Genomic DNA, 25,730 nt, shown 5'->3' with positions numbered 1-25,730 from the left:
TCATAAAAGAATCTGCTGATTGAACTGACAAAGTGGTGAGTGGCTGACTTCCTTCCTTGCCCTTTCTGGAGGCGTGAGCCTCTCTCTTTTCTCTCTTCCTTAATATCTTCCCTCTATTGTAAAAATAAACTACCATGAATTCCATTTATCTTTAGTAATTCATTTTGAGGATTTAGGTTGTTTGACATAGTGAAGAGAGAAATAGATTGCAAATTGGAAAAACTTTGGGGGTCAACAGTAGCTCTGTGACCCAGGCCAGTCACTTCACCTCCTACAGCCTTGAAGAAAGGTCTAGCATTAGCAATATCCCAACCATTGCCAATCTGCATGAAATCCCAGGTCAAGACCCTGGGCACAAGTATGTTGCCCATGCTGGTGATGGGTTTTTTTCCATTTTTATAAATTTCCACTTAAGTTTTCCAAAATTATATGATCTAAATGATCTAAATTATCTCCTTCCCTTGTTCCCTCCCCTCTCTCAGGGCTGGCAATCAATTCATTCTGGATTATACATGTATTATCATGTTCTATATTATTCATTTTTATAAGTGAATAATCTCATAAAACCTGAAAACTTATACCCAAGTAAACAAGTGATCAATCTTGTGCTTTTATCTGCATTCCTACTCCAACACTTCTTTCTCTGGAGGCAGAGAGCATTCTTTTTCACAAGTCCCTCAGAATTGTCCTGGATCACTGTATTTCTGTTAGTAGGAAAGTCTATCACAACTGATCCTTCCACACTATTGCTGATACTGTGTACAATGTTTTCCTGGTTCTGCTTATTTCACTCTGCCTCCATTCACATAGATCTTCCCAGCTCTTTCTGAAATCATCCTCTTCATCATTCCTTATAGCTAGATAGTATTCCATCACCATCACATAACTCAGTTTGTTCTGCCATTTCCCAGTTGAGTGGCATCCCCTCGATTTCCAATTCTTTGCCATCACAAAAACAGCAGCTAGAAATATTTTTGTATAAGCAGGTCCTTTCCCATTTTTTTAAATCTCTTTGGGAAACAGACCTAGTAGTGGTATTACTGGATCAAAGGGTATGCATTATTTTTTTAGACTTGTAATTCTAAATTGCTCTCCAGAATGGTTAGATCGGTTTACAACTCCACCAGCAATGCATTAGTGTCCCAATTTGGCCACATCCCCTTCAACATTTATAATTTTCCCTTACTGTCATATTGGCCAGTCTAATAAGTGTGAGAGGGCATCTCAGTTGTTTTAATTCACATTTCTCTTTCTCTGTTCTTCCAGCAGGTCAATTCTGAGTTTTTATCTACTTATTACTTCATTTTATCTGTGTCTCTCTTTCCATATGACCAATTTTGTCTTTTAAGCTATTCTTTTCTTTACTTTTCCCAACTTTTCTTCTACCTTACTTGGTTCTTGAATTCCATTTGGAGTTCCATTTGGAATTCCAAATAGTTCCATTGGAAACTAGCTTGTAACTAGTTTCCTTTTTTTTTTTGAGAGTTTGCATGTGTTTTCTTGTTTCTCACCCTCTCCTGTTATTTCTGTTTTTTGCTCTTTTTCTCTGTTGAAATTTTCCAGGACTTTTTTTGCTGTTGTTTACTCATTTTCCTGCTGGAGGACTGGGAGTCCTGCAAGTTGCTGGTCATTTCTATCTTAGCTTCTGGTTCCCAGGGTTTTGCCTTGGGAATCTATCTTCACTTCCCTGTCAGAAACCTGAGTGAGCCCACTATAGAGCTCTGACCCTCACCTCCAGAGCAGGGGATTTCCAGGGGTAGGTCTGAGGCAATTTTTGTTGCAAGCTTCACAATGTTTTGCCCTAAAGCTATCTTCACTGCCACTGCCTTAGAGATCCAAGTGAGGCCAGTGCTATTGAGCTTTGAATCTCACTGCCAGGGGTAGGTCTGTAGTGCTTTTGTTTTGTTAGTGTAGCCCACCTCCTAGAATCCTGAGGTTGTCCAGGTCTCGGCTCTGCATCTGGTATGGTAGGTTGGGGGGTGGGGTTGGCCTGCTCTTTTCTTTGTGCAGTTTTGCCCCCTTGCATGGTGGAAATCCATTCCTTCTGCCTCCCTTTCAAATTATGTTTAGTGGGAGAGCCCCCTCGCTTGTCCTGCTTTGACTTCTGTCCTTTTGAGATGCTTTTTCAAGATCAGTGTATTAAGATATTCAGAGCAGTTTCAGGATTTCCCTGCTACTACACTGCCATCTTGGCTCCACCCCTCCCATTTCTCTAATCAAGAGGGATTTAGAACATTTTTTCATGTGATTATTGATAGCTTTTGACTTATCAATTGGGGAATGGCTTATATTCTTATAAATTTAACTTAGTTCTCTATTTTTGAGAAATGAGATCTTTATCTGAGAAATATGTTATAAAAATTTTTCCCAGTTTGTTTTTCCCTTCCTTGGTTGCATTGGTTTTATCTGTAAAAAACCGTTTTAATTTAATATAATCAAAATTATCCATTTTACAACTTGTAATATTCTCCATCCTTTGGTCATAAATTCTTCTCTTCTCCATAGATCTGACATATAAGTTAGTTTATGTTCCCCTAATTTATTTATAATATCATTCTTTATGTTTAAATCATATATCCATTTTGACCCTATCATGGTATAGGGTTGTGTTGGTGAACCTATGGCACATGTGCTCCCTTCCCCCTCTCCACATAGAGCTAAGGATATTTCTCACATGGTCCACCCCTCTGCCTAGAAACCCAATGGGAACACTTCCTCCCTCCTATCTGGGCTAAGGCAAGGGGCTCACATGTGGCACAAGGGTTGCAGTTTGGGCACTCAGTCTCTAAAAGGTTTGTCTGGTATAGGGTGTGAGATTTTGATCTAAAGCTAATTTCTGCCATACTGTTTTCCAAATTTTCCAGCAGTTTTTGTCCAATAGTGAGTTCTTATGCCAAAAGTTGGGATTTTTGGATTTATCAAATACTAGATTGTTGAGGTCACTTACCTCTAATCCATTCCATTGGTTCCCCCCTTCTATATCTTAGCTGGTACCAGATTGTTTTGATGACCCCTGCTTTATAGTACAGTTTAAAGATCTGGTACTACTAGACTACTAGCCTTCACATTTTTTCATTAGTTCCCTTGATATTCTTGATTTTTTTTAACCAGATGGATTATTATTATTTTTTCTAATTCTACAAAATAGTTTTTGGTAGTTTGATAAGTATGACAATGAATAAGTAAATTAATTTAGGCAGGATTGTCATTTTTATTATATTATTTGGCCTACCCATGAGCAATTAATGTTTTTCCAATTGTTTAGATCTAACTTTACTTGTGTGAAATGTGTTTTGTAATTGTGCTCATATAATCCCTGCATTTGTCTTGGCAAGTAGATTCCCAAGTATTTTATATTGTGTAGAGTGATTTTAAATGAAGTTTCTCTTTCTAACTCTTGCTGCTGGGCTTTGGTGGAAATATGTAGAAATGCTGATGATTTGTGTGGGTTTATTTTGTATGCTGCAACTTTGCTAAGTTATTGATTATTTCCCATAGCTTTTTAGTTGATTCGTTTAGTTTCCTCTTTGCTTACTTTAATTTCTTCAATTTCTTTTTTCTTCTCTAATGGCTAAAGCTAGTATTTCATGTATAATATTAAATAATTAGTGGTGATAATGGGCATCCTTATTTCACTCCTGATCTTAATAGGAAGACTTCTAACTTATCCCCATTGTGGATGATACTTGCTTATGGCTTTAAATAAACAATACTTATTATTTTAAGGAAAGGCCCTTTTATTCCTATGCTTTCCAGTGTTTTTAATAGGAATAGGTGTTGTATTTTGTCAAAGGCTTTTTGGGCATCTTTTGAAATAATCATGTGATTTTTGTTAGTTTGATTATTGATATGGTCAATTATGCTGATAATTTTCCTAATATTAAACCAGCCTTGGATTCCTCGTATAACCATACTGGTATTGGTTGACATGTCTTGTGTGCACCTTATAAAGAAGCTTACAAAGCACCTTAGATGCATGATCTCAGTTGGGTTCTTTAACAGACCCAGGAAGAACGAATTACATGAATTCCTACCATTCTACAAACAAAGGCTTCAAAGAATTCAAAGACTTGCCCAAGAAATGGAGGTGAAAGGTTCCTAAGGCATGGAGGTGAAAGGTTCCTCTCCAACATGCTGCCTCTCATAGAGGACAGTATGAGCAAAGGCAAAGAGATGGAGAACCCTGATCCCCTGAATAAGAGGGGAAGAATAGGAAATAGGCCCGAAAGGTTGAGATGTGGCCAGTCCTGAATGCCAATGCCCGTTCTCCCATATGGTTGGTGGGGTATGATCTCAATGACATGGTTACCACAATACAGCAAAAGGTAGATCGGTGAATGGAAAAAGCAATGGGCAACTCCATACTGACTGTCTCTTGTTCACTGAGCAACCTTTCTTTCTGAGCCTAGAGGCATCACCTAAAGCATGATGGGGTTGTATCAAATGCCCTGGGATCCGACCAGAGGGCAAAAAAGCAACACCCCACGACCAAGGGAAGGATGGATGGGAAAGGTCAAAGTAGGGGGAATGATGATGATGCCATTGGGATGATCCAAGTGATGATTAATGTGGATCTGGCCTCTAGTGGGAGTTGTAGGAATAGAAAGGAGATGAATGAGAGTGAGATTTTGGAGGAAGAATCAGTAGTGTATAGGGGGCCAGGGAGAAAGAAGAGTCAAAGATGCCAGCAATTTGAAGCCCATGCTAGAGAGAGAGAGAGAGACCTGGAATCAACAGACTGAAAGTTAAAGCTATAAGATAGATGAGATACCCAAAGGCAAAAGAAAACAACCCAAAAGACAGTCCATTGGGAGATCTCCTCAGTGAGAGGTCAAGAAGAAGTGACAGAAAATAAAAGTTTATAGAGGTCAAAAGAGACACAAGAAAAATCTGGTCTCACGGAATAGGATTCTATTGAGAAGGGACAGTGGTTAATAAGCATCGTGCGGTAAGGAGGGGCTTAAAACAGGGCATGTCAGCTCTGGCAGGGGCCCTAGAACAGGGAGTGTCAGAGCTAGAAGGGTCCTAGGACAGGGAATGTCAGTGCTGGGAGGGGCCTAGAACAGGAAGGTCAGAGCTAGGAGAGCCTTTAGGACACAAGACTGCTGTCAGAGCTAAATGGAACTTAGAACAGAAAACTAGTTGGCAGAGCCTGTAGAAACACTAAAGTGTAAATTAAATATAAGAGGTAGAAGAGACTTTGCAGGGTCCTCTCTTTCTCTTAGTGATGCCATCAACTCCTGTAGGCTTGGTTATTTCTCTGTATATGATGCTCAAACCGTATCTCCACCCTAATCAGGCCCACAATTGCCAGCTGGACATTTCCATTTGAATGTCAAATCCAACATGTTCAAAAATGGAACCAAATCTCTCTCTTCTTCCCCACGTGCCCTGGCACCTTAAGGTTCCCAAAGCCCCCGAGAACCCTTAACTGCCTCCCAGGCACCACTCCTGGGACCTTCATGCTCTTTCCCTCCCTCCCTCCTCAGTATTTCTTTACTTCCTTGTGTACCTGCTCTACCCCCCAAGCAAGTCTCTTATGGGAAGGAGCCGCTGTTCTGTTACATTCTGTCTCTGTGGTCCCATTGCCTCACCCAATGCCTTGCGCCTAAAGAAGCTTAATAAAGATTGTCTGAATGTAAATGAACAAGAAGCGGGGGCCATAGGACCACAGAGCACAAGGCCCGCCGAGCTGGCCCGCGTCTAGCTGACTCTCCCTCCATCACGCTCCATGTGATGGACAAAGAAACCAAAGGCAAGGAGAGGGCACTGGCTGCCCAAGGTCAGGAAGCATGGGCAGTGACAGCAGCAGCACCTTGATGAATCACTGGCTCCTCAGGCAGCCACCTTTTCCTGGCTGGGTGCCTGAAGGGAGGGGGATAGGCAGGTTCCTCCTCCCTCCCCCAGACTCTCATGTGAGGGTTCTGACTTCGATTTCCATAGCAACAGCCAGGAGTGCACTGCTCAAAAGATGTGCATTCTGGGGGCTAAGTTGTGTTGAGGGAGTGTGGGATACGTGTGGGGCCAGCGCCTTCCCGCCAGGCTCATTCTGGGAGCTCCCAGGGGAATGGAATACCATTCATCAGCCCTCTTTCCATTTTCCTGCCCCTTGAGCCTAGGCTGGAGAAAACAGCCAGGAGCTCTCCTAAAGGAGACAAGGCCCTTCAGGCAGGCAGAGGGAGGACCCCAGAGCCTAGATGGGGTTGTAACAAGCAGAGAAGCTCAGAAAGGAGAAGTCGTGCCAGAGAGGCAGCTCAAAGCCTGACAGAAAAACCTCATAATAGGGGCATCAAGTTGCCTTGGGACCCAGTGGGTCTCCCTCCCAAAAGGTCTCCAAGGAAGATGGATGCCCAACTGTCCACTAACAGCACCACACAGGGAACTCTTAGTCAGAGCCACAGCTTAGGGCTATGCGGTCAGTGAGGTCTGTCCATCCCAGACACTCTCTCACTGTAGCTCAAACCCTTCCAAAGACACTAAGGTGAAGCTCAGGCTTATTTTGTTTAAGTTCCCCTCCCTTGCTTTGTCATAAAGTGGAGATGACTGTGGAGATGAGAGCAGAACCTTGCACAGGCTCTGCCAAGAGACAAAGGCTATGAGGAAACCTCTTGTCTGCCAACCTCCTGCTTCTAGCCTGGGTACCAGTGGGCTCCCAGAGGCTGCCAGGAGATTAAACTTCTCAAGCCCAGACCCTGGGGAGGCTAGATCTATGCCAGCAGCAGGAAGGTGTCCTAGATGGAACCAGAGAGGCCTATAGTATTGAAGCTGTTCATATCTCTGTGGTTAATAAGACAAGCCCAAATCCTTCTCATCCCCCCAAAGACACAAGGGAAACAGAAACAGTTGTCTCCGTTTTACAAAGAAGGCGACAAGCTTAGAATAGTGCTGTGCTTCATGGCCAGGGGCACAGGAGGACTCAGAGCTCCAAGGACCTTTAGAGGTTCTCTAGACCAAGAAAATGAGGCCCAGAAAAAATGATGGCCACCCAAGCCATCAACGACAGGATCAGGAGCTGCTACTTCCCTCCCCATTAGGAGCTCCCTTTTGGACTCTGTCCAAGGAATATCAGATGCCCTGGGAACCTAGATCACAACCCACAATCAAGAAGAGTGTGGCTTCAAAAGGCCCTTCTGATCCATGGACAGATTCTGGCACCTGGAGGGAGCCACCTACCATTTCCTCCCCTTGAGATCTTGACATAGTTCCCTCACAATCACTGGGATACAGTTAGTTGTACAAGCAACCTTCTCCGTGTTCTGATGGAGGCCCAGAGAAGTTCAAGGGCTCAAGGTCCCCCACTCTCAGCAGTCATCCTCTGAACCCAGGGCTTCTGTCTTCAAGGACACAGCTATCTCTTCCCCTGTCCCAATGACACTCTAATTCCAAGTATCATTAACATGGTCTTTTAGAGCTAAAGGGTCCCTCTTAGCCCATAGTCTAAAACAGCAGAAAAAAAACAGAAAACAGAAAACATGGAAAGAGGAGCTGGAAAAAGGCTCTCAAGAGGCCACCTAGTTTAATCCTCTCATTCTACAGAAGAGGAAACTGAGATCTAGGGAGGCAAAGGGACTTGGTGAAGGTCACCTGACAAAAAATCAGGTTTATGGACTCCAAACTCAAATCTTTTATGTAGATAGAAACAGCCCTAATTCAAAAGAACAAGCTTTTATTAAATTCCTACTCTGTCCAAGACTTTGGGCTAGGCTCTTCAGACAACAGGACATCAACCAAGCAGACCCTAATGTCAAGGAGATGACATACTGCTGGAGGGGCATGACTTTCAAGGGCTATATGAAGGTTTTTGTTAATAGTAATAATGCTACAAATTAATTTCAACAGAAAGAAAGCATTAGTAGGTAGAAGTTCAGGTAGTTGAAGCCGTGTATTTGCATATATATGAATATACTGACTCACACTCACTACATGGTAAAGAGATTCCCTTCAAGCCAAGTAGCTTGGTTAGGTCTAGGGTAGAAATAGATATTGAATTGTTATGTGGACCCTACCAGGAGGAAGTGTGTCAAAAGCAAAATGAGCACCGAAGCCAGGAAAACCAGGGTTCAAATCCCACTGTAGACAATTATTAACTGTGTAAACCTTTGCTGGGTCTCAATTTCCTCATTTGTAAAATGACAGTGTTGGCCAAGCTGCTTCTAAGCTCCCTTTCAGTCTCTGATGCTATGGATCAGGTAGCAGGTTCAAAGTGTGCACATGAGAATTTGGGTGATTTTTGTAAATACAGGGTTGCCCTTAGTAACTGACATCTTCCCCACTCTCCTGAGGAGCCTCCTGTTTTCTCCTGACATCAAACTAGAGTCCCACTCTACCTATATTACCCATTATAGCTGCTCCTTAGGAAATAAAATGACCCAGGCTCCTGGAGGAAAGAAGAGGAAGGGGTGTCTAATGAATGAGTCATAGCAGCAACTGTTACCTAGCAGCAGGGATTATTCAAGTGGGAAGATCTAGCCCCAGAGATCTAATCCAACTTAATCATTTCTACAGAACAGAACTAAGGCTCAGAGAGGAAGGAATTTGCCCAAGGTCACTTGGCTAATTAGTGGCAGTGCCAAGACTCAAACCCAGGTCTCCAGGTTCTCAGCCCAAGACTCTATTCCCAACAATGAGTGAATGAGTGATTTCCTAATGGATCAGACAGCAAAGGCAGAGCCTTTGAGACACTGGGGCAGCATCTACAGGCCTGAGGGGGACAGAAAGTCAGCCTGCATGGAGTATTTGAGAGAGATCACGGTGTATAGGAAGACTCCTAGGCCCAAGTGAGTGGGGAAGGAGAGGATGTCTTCTAGCCTCCCATTAACATGAAGGAAAGTTAAAAAGAAAATGGAAATTCTCCGGGGAAGATATTTGAGGAGTATCCTTCCGATATTCTTAGGTATGGCAGACTGGCTGGGTGTCCCATTGGAAGGGATAGGGAGACTGCCCTGGGAAAGGATGAAAGAGAGCCAGAGAATCTCAGAAATGGCAGGAACCTCACAGGTTATTTCCCCATCCAGTTCAATCAATACAATACCAGGTGAAGCACAAAACCCCTTCTGGGATGCAAGGCCAGAGGGCTCACTCCACTTTCTGCCTGAAGACCCCTAAGGGCTAGAAACTCACAATATAGTCATCCTATCCCACTTCTGACCAGAAGTCTACCCTCCATCCAGATGGAATCTGCTCCTCTGCAAACTCCCCCCATATTTCTGGTTTTGCCCCCCAGAGGCCAAATCCTAATTCTACATGACGATGGCAATTTATCCACCTTCCCCCTTTCTCACCCCCCTCCCCAAGTTTTTCCTTCTCCAATCTGAACATCCTCAATCCTTTGATCCCCACACATCATAGTCTCCATTCCATGCCCATTCTGGTGACCTTCCTCTGGACACCGTCCTGCTTCCCACTCTCTTTCCTAAACGGGAGCACGCAGCCTGGGCAGAGTCATCCTTAGTACTCTGACCTTCTAGAACCTACAGAGCAGCGCTATCCTGGGGGACAGAATGCTTCTCCAGTTGGCTACCCATGACCAATTGTACATATATATATGGTCTGACTAGGACGAAGAAAAGCAAGACCACCGGCACCCTCCTTCTGTGGTCCTTACAAGGCATGACCTCAAGGCCCTTCTGCAGGAGCCCTTTCCCTTCCTGTTCTACACTATTGGGCCACTCTGCCTGTATCCCCTTAGAACCCTTCCCCCCAGCCTTCCTGTCAATGCCCCTTTCTCTTTTATGGCTCTCCCTACAGTTAGATGCTGACCCTGATCCCCACACCCCTGGGAGGGAAAGTGAAGCCCTCAGGCTCACTCCTCCCTTCCCTATGATTATAGGCCAGACTTCTGCAGACATCACCATCCCCTCAGCTACCTGACATATTGTCAGTCACCGCAATTGGAAGAGAGAAAGATGAATGGATGGGTAGATGGTTGGATGAATGAATCAATCAATCAATCAATCAATGGAAAAACACATAGTGTGCACTGTCCAAAACTGTGCTAAGTTCTGTGGGTACAAAAAGAAAAGGAAGACAGTCCCTGCTCTACAGACTCTACATTCTAATGGGAAACTCAAACTGCAATCCTTCCAGGGAGTAAGAGAATTGCTGGGCCTGTTTGTCCTGCCAGTGTAACCTAAAGACTGCTGGGTTGTACCAGCTGCTTTCCCCTGCTGTCTGCGGCTACCCCTACCAGACCCACTGCCCTCCCTGCTAATGAATCCCATGACTCCTGACCTTGCCATCTACCCTACTGCTACAAACTAAAGTCCATCAGGCCTTTCCATCATCACTATGAGTGAAGCCTCCTTTTTGTCTCACTTCAATTCAAAAAATATTTTATTAAGCAACTGCTATGTGCCAGGCATTGTGCCAAGTGGGGGAGATACACACACCAAAAAACAGTCCATGCCCTCAAGGAGCTTATGATCTAATAAAGACTCCCCAAATTAGAATGTGACTCCTTGAGGACAAAGACTGTCTCAATTTCTCTTTATGTCCTTAAGGCTTAGCACAGTCCTTGGCACATCCTCACTTCATAATGGTGTTTGATCCCTTCCTTCTTCCTAATCCCTCTCATCCAGACATACTCCAATCTGCCAAGGCCCTCCTAAAAGTGGGACATGCAAAACTGAATACAGCATGCCAGATGTCAATAAGCACTTAACTTCCATCTTAGATCAATACTGGGAGTCAGTTCCAAGGCAGAAGAGTGGTAAGGGCTAGGCAATGGGGGTTAAGTGACTTGCCCAGGGTCACACAGCTAGGAACTGTCTAAGGCAAGATTTTAATTTAGGACCTTTTGTCTCTGGGCCTGGCTCTCAGTACAATGAGTCACCCAGCTGCCCTTCAACAAGCATTCATTCAGCAATTTCTATGTACCTGGCACTATGCTAAAGTTGCTGCCCTCAAGAAGCTCCCAGTCAAATAAGAAGAGAGAACCTGATGAGAAGAACAAATGAGAAGAGCCAAAAAATGGAGGGAGGGCATTTGGTGCAAAAGTGCTGGGCTGGGCGTCACGTTTGAGGAAGTACAAGAAGACCAATGGTGCCGGATTGTAGGGTATTTGGAGAAGAGTGGAGAATAAACCCATAGAGGAAGGAGGGGGCCACTTGGAGAAGGGCTGTAAAAGTCAGAGGATTTCTATTGGAACTTGGAGGTGATAGGAAGCCACTGGGCTTTCCTAAGTGAGGGAGGGACATGGTCAGGCCTGTTCTAGGAAGATCATTTTGACAACTGGGTGGAGGATGGCCTGAAAGCAGGAAAACCAAAGGGCAGTTATCACAGTGGTCTCCCAGGCAGGAGGTACCTAGGGCTCGGGGACCTGGGCAGCAGAAATGCTGCCCAGGATTTGGCAACTGAATGGATAGAGTGAGGAAGTAAAGGATGATCCTGTAGAGGTCAAGACAGGAGGGCAGGGAAGGAGGGAGGACTCTCAACAGAGCAAGGGAGCTAGGAAGAGGGCAAGCTTAAGGAGAAAAGAACTGTTGGGTCCCGAGATGTTTCCAAGGTGTCCCAGACGGGAGGTGAGCAGAGGTTCCTCTGGCACCTGTCTTAGTACTTGGAGATCCCATTGCCCTCTCTGGCTTCTCCCACATGCCCCTGCTGATATGCTAGGCTTGCTCTTCTCTAGCTACAAATCTCCAATCTTTTCTCTGATACTTGGAGCCTTATCCTTGGTTCTTTCCCTCAAGCTGGGGCTCTCTAGCTCACCCAGGCTAGAAGGGCAGCAGCCACACACACTCACAGACACACACCCAGTGGAGCAGGCGGATAGCCAATGAGCTTTTTTTTTTAATAAATGTCTTTGGGCATTTTATTTAGTCCGGTAACAAGAAACTTCTATAATATTTCGCATGCCAGCCAGTAACTAGTAACCGCAATAATCTATGCACCAAAAGCATAGCTGAGAAGTACAATCACAACTCTAATATGAGACATTTTAACTTGCTGAACGTTTTAGAGGATGAGCACTGATGAAATAAGTACAGTGAGATGCGTGCAAGGACTAGGGAGAAGTTACCCAAAACCAGACTGATCCTGGGCCCCGTCTGCTCTACCATCCCTAGGAGTGCACCTGGAGCCAAGCATCCTGGGTATTGTCCTCCCCGTATCCTAACAAGAGCAGTGAGAGCTCGTGGGTCTGTCAAGCCGTCTGCTTAGAACCCATTATCTCATGGGATTATCACACCAAGCTTGGGTAGGAATGATTACGCCCATTGTTCAGAGGAGGAAACTGGAGAGAAATGACTGAGGCAGGATCCAACAGCTCCAAGAATGGGGCTCTCGTCTCTTGCCTTCCCAGCAGATAAGGAGGCCACTCAGGCCTGCTCAGGCCAGACAAATATTTTCCCTGCAGAGTCTGATGACTCCTCACCCCTTCTACAAAGTTTCCTAGGCAGGACTTCGACTATCAGAGAGGCGAACTGTTCTATGTGTTTGTGTTTGTGTAGGGGTGCATGTGTACATATATGTGTTTGTACATACATGCACATGCGGGGAGTAGAGATAGAAGAAAGGCAGCTAGAGATGTCCAGCATTGTTGTTGGGGGAAGACAACGCAGAATGGACTGTCTTGTCAGAGACTGAGAGACCCCGTCAGGGAGAGTCCACATCTGTACGATCCTTTATAGTTTATACAATTCAACAAAGGTTGATTAAGGACATACTCTGGGCCTGGTACTGTGCTAAGGGTGGAGATAGAGACACAAGACAGCAAGCTGTCTCTACTGTGCCTGGCACACCGCAGGTACTACAGAAATGTTTGTCTTCTCCTCTCCCCGCCCTCTACTGGTGAGGGGAATGGGGGAAACCGCGCCACTTAGAGACAACATGGCCTGGGAAGGAAGAGAATCATTCAAGAGAGCTCTTGGGGGAGGGGGAAGGCTCTCCGAAAGAGGTGGCACCCGAGGTGAGTGAGGCCAGAGACAACATGGAAAAGGACAAGAGGTAGGAGAGGGGATCCTGGCTTTGGCAGCAAGGAGACCGACTGGCCTGACCACAGAATCTGTGAAATGCTAGGCTGCGCTAGGATGGGGGCAGTTTGAAATGCCAACTGAGGCATGAGATTTTATCCTAGAAGTGAGACAGGCCAAGTGCTGCTTCTTGAGCAGCGTGTGCCATGTTCTCTCTCACTGGGCAGCCAGCTGTTCCCCATGGGTGGTCACTCCAATCCACCCACTTCTTTATTGCTATCACTGACACTCTCCAAGTCATGTTCTTTCTCACTCGGTTCAGGCCAGCCCCCTGGAATAATGCCCCAGCAGCAGGACCCAGTATCCCCTTACATTTCCCACATCACTTGTCTATGCTCCACGTGCTAGACTGTCTCACCAAGACAACGTCTGTGTGGGTGGAAGATGGAGGGAGAGGGAGAGAGTGGACCAGGTTTGGCAACCATTGGGATTGGATCTGGGAGGTGAGGGCAGATGCCTCCAAGCTTCCAAACTCGTACTTGGAGGGATAGAAATATCCCCAATAGGAGGGCAACTTTCAGAAGGAGGGGACTTAGAGAGAAGAGAATGAGAGCTGGTTGGCTGAGACGTGCCTAGATGAGATGCCACCAAAACCCAGAGGCCTGACATGCTTCCTAGTACAAATAGGACCATACCCAGCATACAAGTGGAGAAGCTGAGCAGGAGCAGAGTATTTGTCCATCTTCACCCAAGAAAGTCAGTGGCCAAGCTAGGCCTCAGTCTCCAAGGCCAGGGACCCTGTGGTCAGAGGCTCACATCTCAGGGCCTCCTCAGTGACCTCCAAGTCTCTGAGTCATGTGAGGTTTTTGGTCTGGGCTCTATTTTTCCCTTCAGCTGAAAGGCCGGATGAAAGCTTTCTGTTGAGATCAGGGCCTCCCGGGAAGGAGGTTTAAGGTAAATGGAAAGTAGCCTCCCAAATGGAATCCAAATATATCCCAGGCAGACCAAGAACACAACCTGTGGGGCCCCCTAATTAATTAGCGTATCAGGCTCTGCTCCTTCTGCTAAAACAATCCACCAGGCCCCAGAAGTGCTTTCTGAAGAAAGCTATGCACTGACATCAAGCTACCCAGAACTCCCCATCTCCCTAAGGCTGCCCCTGGTCAGCCATTCTTCTGGAGCTCCTGCCAGCAATGTGCTCCAGACACTGCCATTTTGTTTTGTTTTTTCCCATCTGAAGCCATCACTTGAGGCAGGTAAAAACCTGCCCTGATTATCAGACTCTGACTCAGAGTGATCGTGGGGCCTACAAGATGAGAAAGTTGAGAGGTGCCTTGGAGAGAATCTCATCCAACCCCTCAGTTTTACAGTGGAAGAGACTGAGGCCCACAGAAGAGCCATGACTTGCTAAATTAGGGGCAAAGCTGAGCCCCAAACCCTGGCTTGTCATATAGCAGGCAGAAGAGTCAGGAATCCAGGCAGATAAACTCATTAGGCCCCAAATGAGAGGTCTCCAGGGGCTGAGGTACCCCCAGCTTGACGGATGGACAAAGCAAGTTCTCTGTGAATGGGGAAGTTTGCCCCCATGATCCCATATAGGGATCCCCTATAAGGAGTTTGGGACAAAAGCTACAATTTCTTTTTCCTCCCAATGCTGAAGGCTGGGAATGGGATAGAGACCCTCCACATCACTAATACAACACTGTCTCGTGCTGCTCTCTAAGCCACACTGGACCTTAGTTTCTTCATCTCTAGATGGCCCCAAGGGCCCTTCCAACTCAGTTTCAAGGCCTCTGGCCTCCCTAAAATACCTCCTCTAGGGAAACACTTTCATTCATTCTGAGCAGTTTCTTCCTTAGCTCCATCCACTGCTATAGAAAATCTGCCAAGGGCCCAAGTTTGAATCTAACATTCTTCCTCCTCCTCCAACCTGATCACAGAGCCCTCCATTCACCTTTAGGCCACTTTGCTTTGGGCACAATCCAGCTGGCCTGCCAATGCCCACCTACAAAGGGAACCAATTCTCTAGACTAGTCTGACCAATAATCACTCACTCAATCCACCCGCATTCACTAAGGGCCTACTATGTGCCAAGCACACCGTGTGACCAGAACACAATCCAGCAGGCCCATCCACTCCCTGGTCCTGGTCATTCTGGCACCAGCATGGAGTGAGGAGAAAGCAGACAACCTGAGGGCAGAGAGGTACCAGGGTGAAGGCACTGAAGAGGTCAACAATTTGAGTCAACCCCAGGCACCCACAATCCAAGGGTTCTCAGGTGGCCTCGAAGCTGAGACAAGGTACTCTGGCCCCTTTTCCACTTCCTACCAGGGCAGGTGTCCAGCCCAGGGCCCAGACAGGCCCATTCCCATAGAAGGGAGCAGGAAAAATGCCCCAAACGAACAGGATCAGGCCAAAAAGCCAGCTAAGGCCAGAGGAATCCAAGTCATCCAGACTTCTCATTGAAGGTGCTCCAAAGGCTTGCTTCAGGACCTCATGAGGGAGAGCAGAACAAGTGTGGGCTAAGTGTCTACAGTGTGCTAGGAGCTAGACGAAAATGCCTAGCCCGTTTTCCAGGTGGAGATCACCTTGCCTCTTGCTTCTTGCTGTCCATGTTGATGATGCTCTGTAGGCCACAACGGGCCTCAGTTTCTTCATCTCTAGATGGCCCAAGGGCCCTTCCAGCTCTTGATCTTAGGGCCTCTGGCCTCCCTAAAATTCCTCCTCTGTACAAATGCTTTTGTTCTGAGCATAGTCTTCCTTAGCTCTGCCCACTGCTTGTAGAAAATTGTCATACTGGGAGTCCAAGGACCTAAGTTTGAATCCTTGAACAAGCCACTGGCCATATCCCTCATCTACCAAATGTCTGATGATCTCCAAGATCTCATCTAACTTCTAGGCTCCCACAGGAGCAAGCTCAAACTTCTAATCCTGGTATTCAAGGCTCTCTATAATCTAGGCCCTATCTACTTCTCTAAACTCATCCCTCCCTACTCCCCCTTCATGAATCCTTTTACCTTGACATTCAAGGCCCTCCACAACATGGTCTTCACTGGCTCTCCTACCTGAAACCTCTATGCCAGCCAAGCTGACCTCTGCCTGTAGGAGGTGCTGTGCACTGCATAGACGAGAATGTAAAAGGGACCATAGAGGGCTAACCCAGCGCCTTCGTTCTAGGTCCCAAGGAGGGTTCATGTAGGTAGATCATCCCAGAATCACAATGGAAACCCAAATGCTTGGCCTCTACACACCCCACTTTGGCCAGTGAGCCACTTAGCTTCTTCCCAGAGAGAAGGCCCTCCCTGCTTCTTCTACCACCACCCCCACTGCCTTATCCAGACCTCCTGTGCCATGGGTGCCCTGAGGAGAGAGAAGGCTGTTCAGGGTCACACAGCTGGAAAGTGTATTTTATTGGGGGGGGGGGGGAAGGCGGGCAGGGCATCTAGGTGGCTTAGTGGATAAAGAGCCAGGCTTAGAGCCTGGAGGTCCTGGGTTCAACTTTGATCTCAGACACTTCCTAGCTATGTTACCCTGAGCAAGTCACCTAACCCCCACTGCCTAGTCCTTGCAGCTCTTTTGTCTTAGAAATGATATTAAGCCAGAAGGTAAGGAGTTAATATATAAATTCTGATAAATAAATAAATATAAAGTCATTTGAGATCAAATAAGATAAGGGAGTCCCTTTAGGCATGGGGAAAGGCCTGAGACAAAAGCAATCTCTGCTTCATTCTCATCTCTTTCCCAGTGATTAGCACTGAGAGAGAAGGGATATTTCAGACTGGAGCCATAAGGGGCCTCATAAATGATCTAAGCCATCCCCTTCACTTTACAAGCAGAGGCTGAGGGGAAACGATTTGTCCACGGTCACACAGCTTGTGAATGGTGAAGTCAAGCATTGAGTTCTATTCCCTGACTCCAAATCCTGCGTTTTTTCCACCACGCAGGGCTCGTTAACCAGCATTCGGGAGCTCTCTCCCTTCCTCTCTCCAAGGTGTCCATGGAAAAGAGGCTGGGCTGCCTGGGCTGGAACGGAAGTGTCTGTCAGGGCTTGGTGGGGTTGGCCAGGATGGGGCCTTGCTGAGCAGAGCAGGACTAGAGGATGTGCCCACTCCAGGCCCAAAATCCAGAGAGGAAACTGCCCATCACTAAGGGAGAAGATGCTACAATAGTAGAGCCGATTCCCAAGCTACCACTCAAAATAGTAACACCTCCTATTTCGACAAGTCATCATTTGGGGTGTCAAGACAACCATGCTGGTACCTCAGCCTTTATTCTCTGCTAAGGATTCCATTTGCCAGAGTCTCTCAGTGGGGTTCAAAGAACCTAAAGGTCCCAGAGGGGCCGGATGGAACCTCAGAGGCTAACAAGTGCAATCTGAGCAGAGATCCCCCTGCCAAGTCCCCTTGGAGACCAAAGATGGGAGAAAGGGGAGCTCACTGGTGGGAAGATGAAATTCGTGAGCCTAAAATCTCTTCCTTTTGTTTATGGCTTTGTCCTTTGGGGCTGACCAGGACCATTCTTTCACATAATAACCCTTCATACACTTCAAAAGATTTCTCATTTCCAGACTCAGTGTCCCCAGTTCCACCAACCAGTCTTCTTATGGCCTAGCTCCAGTCACCCTCCTCTGGACACTCGTCGCTTGGCACTAGCCTTCCTATAATATGACACCAATATGTCCCATGTGGCCCGATCTGGGTAAAGGCCAGTGGAGCCATCATCTAGCATTCCAGATGCTGTACTTCCATTACTACAGAGTAAGACTATGCCATACCTGATGCTGGTGACAGCTTTGTCCCCTGCTAGGTTACAAGGCCATTTCTGCATTGATCACAAAAAAGCACTGCGGGGTTCGCAGCACATAGTTTTGATCCTTGTTGGCTTAGCCCACTCCAGGCTGCCCTTTGGGGAACAGCACAGACATCCCTAAATCACTGTCAAATGCTGCCTCCCTCTATCCTGAACACTGAACTTGGGCTCTGGAGATCTGGCGTGGAATCCCAATTCTGTCATTTCCTCCTGGTATGACTTTGGACCTCAGTTTCCTCATCTATAAAGTGAGGAAGTTGGCGTGGATCAGAGGTTCTTCTCACCTTTCTTTGTGACGTGGGCCTCTTTGGTAGTCTAGAGAACTCTGCAGACCCTTCCCAGTATAATGGTTTTAAGGGCATAATACAAAATCCATGGAATAACAAAGGAAACCATTTATATTGAAATAATAAAACAACACGTCCCCAGGCTCTCTATTAAGAACTCAAGACCTAGATCTCTCTGAGGCTTCTCCAACACTGAAGGGTTTTTGATTCCATGAGAAGCTAGGCCACAGCCCAGCTCTGACCCATAATGTACTGACAAGAGGCCCAGGTCCCTGCCTCCTCTGTCCCCCCAACTTCCAGGCAAAGGCTCTGACCTCTAGGCTCAGTGAAAGGAAGCTACCGTGGAGAGTCATCACCACTAAAGCAGAAGAATAGTTCAGAACAGGAGTGGCCCCATCCATATTCGCTAGCAGAGTGCCATGGATCGCCTGGGCAGGGGCTCCTCTGGGGCCCTGAGCCTGAGCGAGCCTCGACTGTTAGGACCCTGGCCTATAATGGACCCCCCAGTGGCCAGCGCTCAGCGTACCTTGGGGCACACACTGGGGTAGCATCCACCTGCCTCAAATGCTCCACCAATCCAGGGAGTGGTTATCTGGTTTCTTGGATTCCTTCAACAAAAGAGAGCTTCCGGCACAGGGCCTTCTCTTCACCTCGGCATTTGGTAGAATGCTGGCCTTGAAGTTAGAAGGGTTGGAAGCCAGTCTTGGTTCTGACACTTAGTTAGCTCATGGAGGGGATAGTTTTCCGGCTAGAAAGCACTCCAGAAGGATCACCAGAGGCCTAGAAATACCTTTAGGAGACCACAGAAAGAGCCTGGCGCTGAAGTCGGAAGTCAAGAGTACCAGCCCAGCTCTGCCCCCGACCTCTTTGGGGTCCCCATTTTCTCCTCTGTAAATCAAGGCTGGCCTTTCAAGGTCTCCCCTCATCCTCACTCACTTACTATTCCTCTCCTCTTATAGCCCCTGCTCTAGAAGCAGCAGAACTAGGACTGTAGGCCCAGCCAGCATCCATCCCCACACCCCAACCTATCTCTCTGTCCTAGCCCCATTCCCAAATGAGACTGAAGCTAAGACTGAGGGTCATCACCAAGGGCCCACTGTGGTGAGCTGGCATGGGGTTGGGGCTTATGGTGACAGATAGAGAAGGAATGAAAGGATACAGAGTGGATGGAAGTATGAGGAGGGATGGACCCAGCCCTATAGATGTAGAGTAGACAAGTTATCCCGAGCTAGCAGAGCTTGAGGCTGCACCAATGCTTAGGACACCCCCTCCGACCCACTTTGTCCTGGAAGCCCCTCTAGATCCCCTGGATCCTGGGCCTTTCCTCTGTTGGTTACTTCCTGTCTGTCCAAAGTTGTTTGCATGTTGTCTACCCCATTAGATGGGCGGACGCTCCTTGACTGTCATTTGGTTTTCTTTTGTCTTCGGCCCTTAGCCCAGGGCCTGGCACCTAGGAGGCGTTTGATAAATGTTTGCTGACAATGATACAAAAGCCTCTGGCCTTGGGCAAGGACAGCCACACTTACCAGCTGAGGTGGATAGATGGCTTCCTCTGTGAGTTTCCATTTGCCAATCTGTAAAACGGAGCCAATAACCCTTGCCTTCCCAGAGCTGTGGTGAGGAAGGTGCCCAGAAATGCTGATTCCTGCTGTTTCTTTTGCCTCTTCCCAGCTGGGCTGGGTATGGCAGAAACAGCTGCCTCCAGTGTCATGTTCCCCCTCTGTAAAATGAAAGGGAGGCGCTCTGGCTCCGTGGGTCCATAAGATGTGTTGTTAGACCATGAGGAAATTTAAATGGGGATAAATATAAAGTCCGACACATTAAATTTAAAAAAGATGAAACAAACACCCAAGTAAAATGGGTAGAGATGGGACTTGGCTACGGTAAGTGGAGAGAAGATGGTGGAGTAGGTTCCAAGCTCAAGAGAAGAGTCAGCAGCTGAAAAAGATAATGCAGTCTCTTGTCAAGTATATTTTGCAAAGCCACAATGTCTAGAGCAAGGAACACGATGATCCCACCATCTTGTGTCCTGGCTGGAATACAATGATGCCCCCCTAAGCCGCCTAGTCTAGGAAGGACACTGACAAGCTGGAGAGAACAGGGTACGAGAACTGAGAGGCCACTCCTCTCTCCAGAAGATTCTTGCCTCCAAGATTTTTAACCTAGAGAGATGTATGTGCTTGGGCAGAAAGGAGGAGGCGTCCATGTGGCCTTCAAAGGTTCCACTGTCCCTGTGGGCCCAGAAAGCTGGGACCAATGAAAGAAAGTTCCAGGGAGGCCAAGATAAGAAAAAACTTTCTACCAACCAGATTGCCCAACAGTGGGATGGAATGGGCTGCCTCAGTGGGTAATAAGCCTCCTGTCCCCGGCAGTGTCCCCCTCCCGTGTGCTCTTCGGGCCACTGTTCTTAGGCAGGGGAGAATGAGTTGCTCTTTTCTTCTGTGACTCTGACTAAACCCCAATGCTTCCTTCCCCCTGCAGAGTCGAATGGCTGAGAGCCTCCGTCTCTTCGACTCCATCTGCAACAACAACTGGTTCATCAGCACCTCCCTCATCCTCTTCCTGAACAAGAAGGACTTGCTAGCGGAGAAGATTCGGCGCATCCCGCTCACGGTCTGCTTCCCTGAGTACAAGGGCCAGAACACCTATGAGGAGGCAGCTGTCTACATCCAGCGCCAGTTTGAGGACTTGAACCGCAACAAGGAGACCAAGGAGATCTACTCCCACTTCACGTGCGCCACCGACACCAGTAACATCCAGTTCGTCTTTGATGCAGTCACAGACGTCATCATTCAGAACAATCTCAAGTACATTGGCCTCTGCTAGGGATGAGCGGGGATGGATGGATCTGTCTGCCTGTGGTGAAACCAATGGAGAGGAGCCCCCCTCCACTTGTGCTGGAGATCTACAAGGGGCAGCCCTCAAAGGCCGGAGGAGAAAAGGTGGGGGGTGAGGCGGGGAGCCTGAGCCATGCTCACAGATCCCCTCCATTTCCTCATCCCCCACATTTTTTGCAAAAGTCCATATATATAATCAGATCTGTAGCGAGAGCTAGGTAGGTAGGTAGGTAGGTAGGTAGGTAGGTAGGTAGATAGCTAGACTTATACACATAAACACATTTGCAAAGTTCCCCAAAGAGGGCTTTCAGAGGGACGTGAAATGCATTCACCATAGTCACTGTAAGCTCAAGCCATCCCCTTCCTTTGGCTTTCTCCAGAGCCACTCCATTCTGTGTAGGAATGAGCCCTGGAATGAATGAATGGCCCTTGAGCCATCTCTCGACCACGGAGAAGAGGCAGAGTGGGGAGGACAGGCCCACTTTGCACTTGGTATCCAGGATGAAAGGTAAAGCGCTCCTCAAGGCCTGTGGGACAAGATAAGGCAGGCCAGCAAGCGGAGGCACCCAGGTGAGAAGGGGCTTTGGGGGTCCACAAGGGCTGATTGCGGATGCTTCTGCTGGGCACAGGGCTTGCCCCAGCTGCCCCCACAACCTTTAGAAGCCAAGGGCACATTCCAAATCTGACTGTCACCCCACCTTGGAGCTGTTTACAAAAGCTTCCAAAGACATGCATCAAATGAGCAGTCACTTCATCCAAACTGGGCCGGATGGGGGCCAGCAATTCTTGTAGTAGTGATGAGTTTTCTACATCCAGGTGTGGGATTTCTTCTTTGACTTTTTCAGGAGGGTGGGGGAGGGCAAATCTTGTGTTTTACAGATAAGGAAAAAAATTATAGAAAATTGAAAAAAGCAAATGAGTGTTCATTTTAAAATATGGACTGTAAAAAGAAATCGCACGATAGTTTTTTGGCTTTTGTGTGTGTGTATGTGTGTGTGTGTGTGTGTGTGCGTGTGTGTGCACGTGCGCACGCACGCATGTGTATTTTTCTAAAAGAATTGTTTGTGTGTTTGGCTTGTTGGCTGTAAGAAATGCCACTGGATAGGTTTGGATACTCGAAGGAAATTCTGGGAAATGTGCAACTGTTCCAGGCTCCTTGGGTTCCTGACATTACAGGTGTAGAATATCAGCCCCTACAAAAATCCATTTGTTCCTGGTGAGGTTTTTGGTTCTATTTTTCTTTTTTAAAACTTAGTGTATTTGATGAAGGTTAACATGGGAGCTGTGAACAATAACTAACTGTTTTGGTGTCTAAAAGAGTAAATTCTCGGCTCTTCGGTTCAATTAGGGATGGAGGGGAAAGAGACAACTGCATTCCTGGGCTCCCCGCTCTCACCTCATCATCACAGGCTGACACTCAGCAGCCACAATTCCTGTGAAGGCCCAGAGAGTTTGGGTGCCTGATGGAAGATTAAAGGAATACATCATGGGGACTCTATCAAGAAACATACCCTCCCATCATACAGTCCTTCCTTCTGCTGTATTCCAACAACAAAAGCCTGTCTTCAGACTTCTCCAGGAAGAAATCGGTGGTGCAATTACACATGTCCAGCCATTGCCGAAGTGGCCAGCACCGAGCCTGGCCACACCCTGGGAAATCATCACTCTCCTTGTTTCTTCCCGTGTGGTCCAGGATGGGTGTGAGGCTTCTCAGTCAAGGGCTTCAAGAAAATGGGGGGGAGGGGAAAGAAATCAAAGTCAGAGGTTGTCCACCTAAAGAAAATAAAATCATCCAAATGATCTCGGTTGTTTTGTTGATTTGTACGATGCCATGGTTCAGCAGCACGATGGGTTCAGATCCGGAGAGCGGGGAAGCCGGGGCCTTCCCTCTGGGTCTGGGGCCAAAGGCAGCCTCAGAAGGAGAAGACCAATCTGACTCTGAGGCTCACAGTGTGACCTCTCCTGGGGTATCATCCCCACCCCTCCAAAGTGACTGCTGGGACCCCATGGCCTGCGTTGCCTCCAGCAGATTAGAATACTTTGAGAGAGGTGCCTTTTCTCCCTAATGAGCTTTTGATTCCCAAATTATTTCTATATCCAAAAGAAGCCAGTGACCCAGAAACCACCTCACTCTCTGAGGATTGACAGTTTCCACTCAGGAGGCCGCCCCACACTTCCCTAGCAGGCGAGCTGTATTTCAAGATGGCAAGCATGCTGACAGTGTGCTGTGGAGGAGGCGTGAATCTCACCTGCCCACTCCTCACCAGCTCACACGGGTTGGCGCTGCTGCTGTGCACGCAAGTGAGCAGCAAAGTTTCCCCAAAGAATTTTAATCAAAAGAAAGAACAAGATTTCCTCCATTTCTCTGGGGCATCCTGAGCATGAGGAAATCACCCCGAGGCGATCTGGACAGACGTCGTATTGAGCAGGTCTCTGATAAGAGCAGCAGCCCCAGCGCCCATTTCTATACTAACCACTTGAGGCCAGCAGTGCCAGCCTCCTTCAGAGCCCAGCTTAGGTGCTACCTCCTCCAAGCAGACTTCTCTGATTCATCCTGCCCTCTTCAGCCTTTGGCTTACAGACCTCGGTTCACATACCGTTTTGTGTCTCTGCAATCTCTGTACATGACACATCTCCCTACAACCGGGCGCCTCTGCGTCTGCTCCAGCACTCAGCAGAGTCCTCTGGACAAAGGCCATGCTTAGGAAACCTTGGTGCATTGGGAAGGGCATGGGGTGGAATTCCAACCCTGCTATTATTTACCTTGGGCAAGTCACTCTCTAGGTACCTCCTCTGGAAAATGAGGGGGTTAGACTACATGATCTCCAAGGTCCCTTCCAGCTCCAAATCTATGGCTGTGAGTATTCATAGCCTCACGTGAAAAATATTATGTATTCCTAGTTGTGCAGGAGTGCTCTCAGAATTCATGGCCATACATGCGTGTTGCATGAATGCCATTAAGCATTCCTAGTCATGTGTGAATAATGCACGTGTTGACAGCCCTACGGGAGTACTGTAAGCATTCCTAGTCACACAAGTCAGATCGGAGTAAAGAAGGGCTAAAACTCTGACCCAGGACTCTTTCTAGTTCAAGCACCTCCTGAGCAAACAGCATGTCTCTGAGATGCCCAGCGTGTGGTTTGGGTCTTGGAGGACGATGAGTACCTGCAGGAGGCGAAGCGTAGGAAAACCAGCTAAGGGCACTGGGCGAGCAATGGCCCGTCGGAAGGCCTCCCAGCCCTAGTCAGAATTTCTGCCCCAGCCTCTCGGCCAATAAGAGGCACACGTGCACACAGAGGCTTCAAGGCTCACGAAGGCCTCTCTTCCTGATCCTCCTTTGAGGTTGGAAGGCATGAAGGACCAGATCAGCTGCAGCTTATAGGCGAGGAAGCTGGCCAGCGACGTTATGACTGGTAGAAGGCCACCCAGCTAATAAAGCGCATCGTCAGGAACTGAACCTCGGCCAGACTCAGGTTTCCTTGAGCATTTTGTCAGGCTTGCACTTCCTCTTCATGGGAGTCCAGGGCCTGTTCTTCCAGTAGATGGTAAGCTCCCTGAGGGCCCGGCACGACCCGAGCACTGCTCCATCTGTATCTGGAATGCCTTGCACTGAACAGATGTGTGCGGAAGGGGAGTTGCTTCCAAGGGCTTCCCACTACTCGACACAACCTCCCAGTTGTTCCCAGAGTGGCAGACATCAGAGGAGCAGACTTTCCATTAGACGTCCCTGGCAGAATGAGGCCTCCACCCAGCACTCCTGCACCCCTTCACTGGCCAGCTCAGCTCGCTCGAAGTTCCAGTGATTGGGGCCACTTGGAGATGGGTGGCAAGTACGAGGTGTCTACACCTTGGGTGGCCTGTAACTGTTTCCAAGTTCCTATTCATACAGGATTCTGGTGGGCAGATCTGCAGGAGTGAATTTTCATCATGAAATTTCAGAAAATAGCTGCCCGTGATGGAAGGGGATGACCCCAGCTAGCAAACCCACTGGAAGGAGGAGGGTGAACTAACTCCATCTCCAAGGACTTGAGTCAAAGTAAAAATGACCCCCATAACCTGTGGCCAATTTTCACCCCCCTTCCCCATGCAGAGAAGTGGACCTCTGCCTAAGGGCAATGCCAGGAGTAAGCCAGCAATAGGTGGCAACCAGGTATGAAGAAAGAGCACTAGACTTAGCTGGGCACTCATCAGAGATGATGGGTGGAGATTCTCCTGAGTACTACAGGCTAAGGTCGCTTCCACCTCCGAGACTGTGTGATCTGGGTTCAGGTGAGGAACAAGCGCAACCAAAGGGCCTCCCCAAACCTCTTCTGGCCCCAAAATCCCTGCCCAGGAGAGCTGACGTGCCTGTGTATATCGTCTGGGAGCTGCTGTGTTGTTGTGTGTGCTCTGTTCCCTCCTCCTACGCTGGGAGCTCCCTGAGAGCAAGCACAGTGTTGGCTCTGTATGTCCCAGGCAGGGTTCTGTACCCAGGAGGCAAGGAGCCCTACCCTCCCAAGCAGAGGCCCTGGGCAAAGCAATGCTGTTCTCTCAGCACTGTCCAAGTGGTGGGTCCAGAGTTAAAAAGAGTTTCTAGGAAGGCTCCTGCCCTGCTGCCCTAGCGAGGGTGTCCCTGGAGTCCCTCCACTGACTGGACACAAAAGGCCGAGTCGTGCTTCCAAAGGAATGAGCCAGGAGGCCCGGGCAGGCTCTGGAAGGAAAGGGCTTTCAGGCCCGCTTCATGGTCTGCCCACCAGCTGTAGGGAGCAGCTGGCCCACAGCCGCCACAGTATTAGCTCAGAATATTCTGTGAAAAGGCAACAGGGAGAACGCGGCTCTGCTTCTATAGTCCAAGGAATGACTGAGACAGAGGAACACAGCAAGATGCTGCCAGGGGCTATTAAGACACA

The 25,730-nt window shown here is 47.9% G+C and overlaps 2 protein-coding genes across 3 annotated transcripts in view; one reads left to right on the top strand and one right to left on the bottom strand.

The window, feature by feature from the left end:
• Nucleotides 1-22,641, top strand: part of GNAZ (G protein subunit alpha z) — a 122,752-nt gene extending 100,111 nt beyond the window's left edge. Inside the window, exon 3 of the mRNA XM_001364236.4 lies at nucleotides 20,486-22,641. Within this exon, the coding sequence (XP_001364273.1) occupies nucleotides 20,486-20,830 (345 nt within the window). The 3' untranslated portion in view covers nucleotides 20,831-22,641. The remainder of the gene's footprint in view (nucleotides 1-20,485) is intronic.
• The window catches only part of RSPH14 (radial spoke head 14 homolog), a 262,764-nt gene that overhangs the window by 207,864 nt on the left and 29,170 nt on the right, over nucleotides 1-25,730 (bottom strand). The window lies entirely within an intron of this gene.

This window comes from Monodelphis domestica, chromosome 3 (assembly GCF_027887165.1).
Source record: "Monodelphis domestica isolate mMonDom1 chromosome 3, mMonDom1.pri, whole genome shotgun sequence".
Taxonomy (NCBI): Eukaryota; Metazoa; Chordata; class Mammalia; order Didelphimorphia; family Didelphidae; genus Monodelphis; species Monodelphis domestica.
Note: the sequence above shows the minus strand (reverse complement) of the source record. Positions and strands in the feature narration are given on the sequence as shown.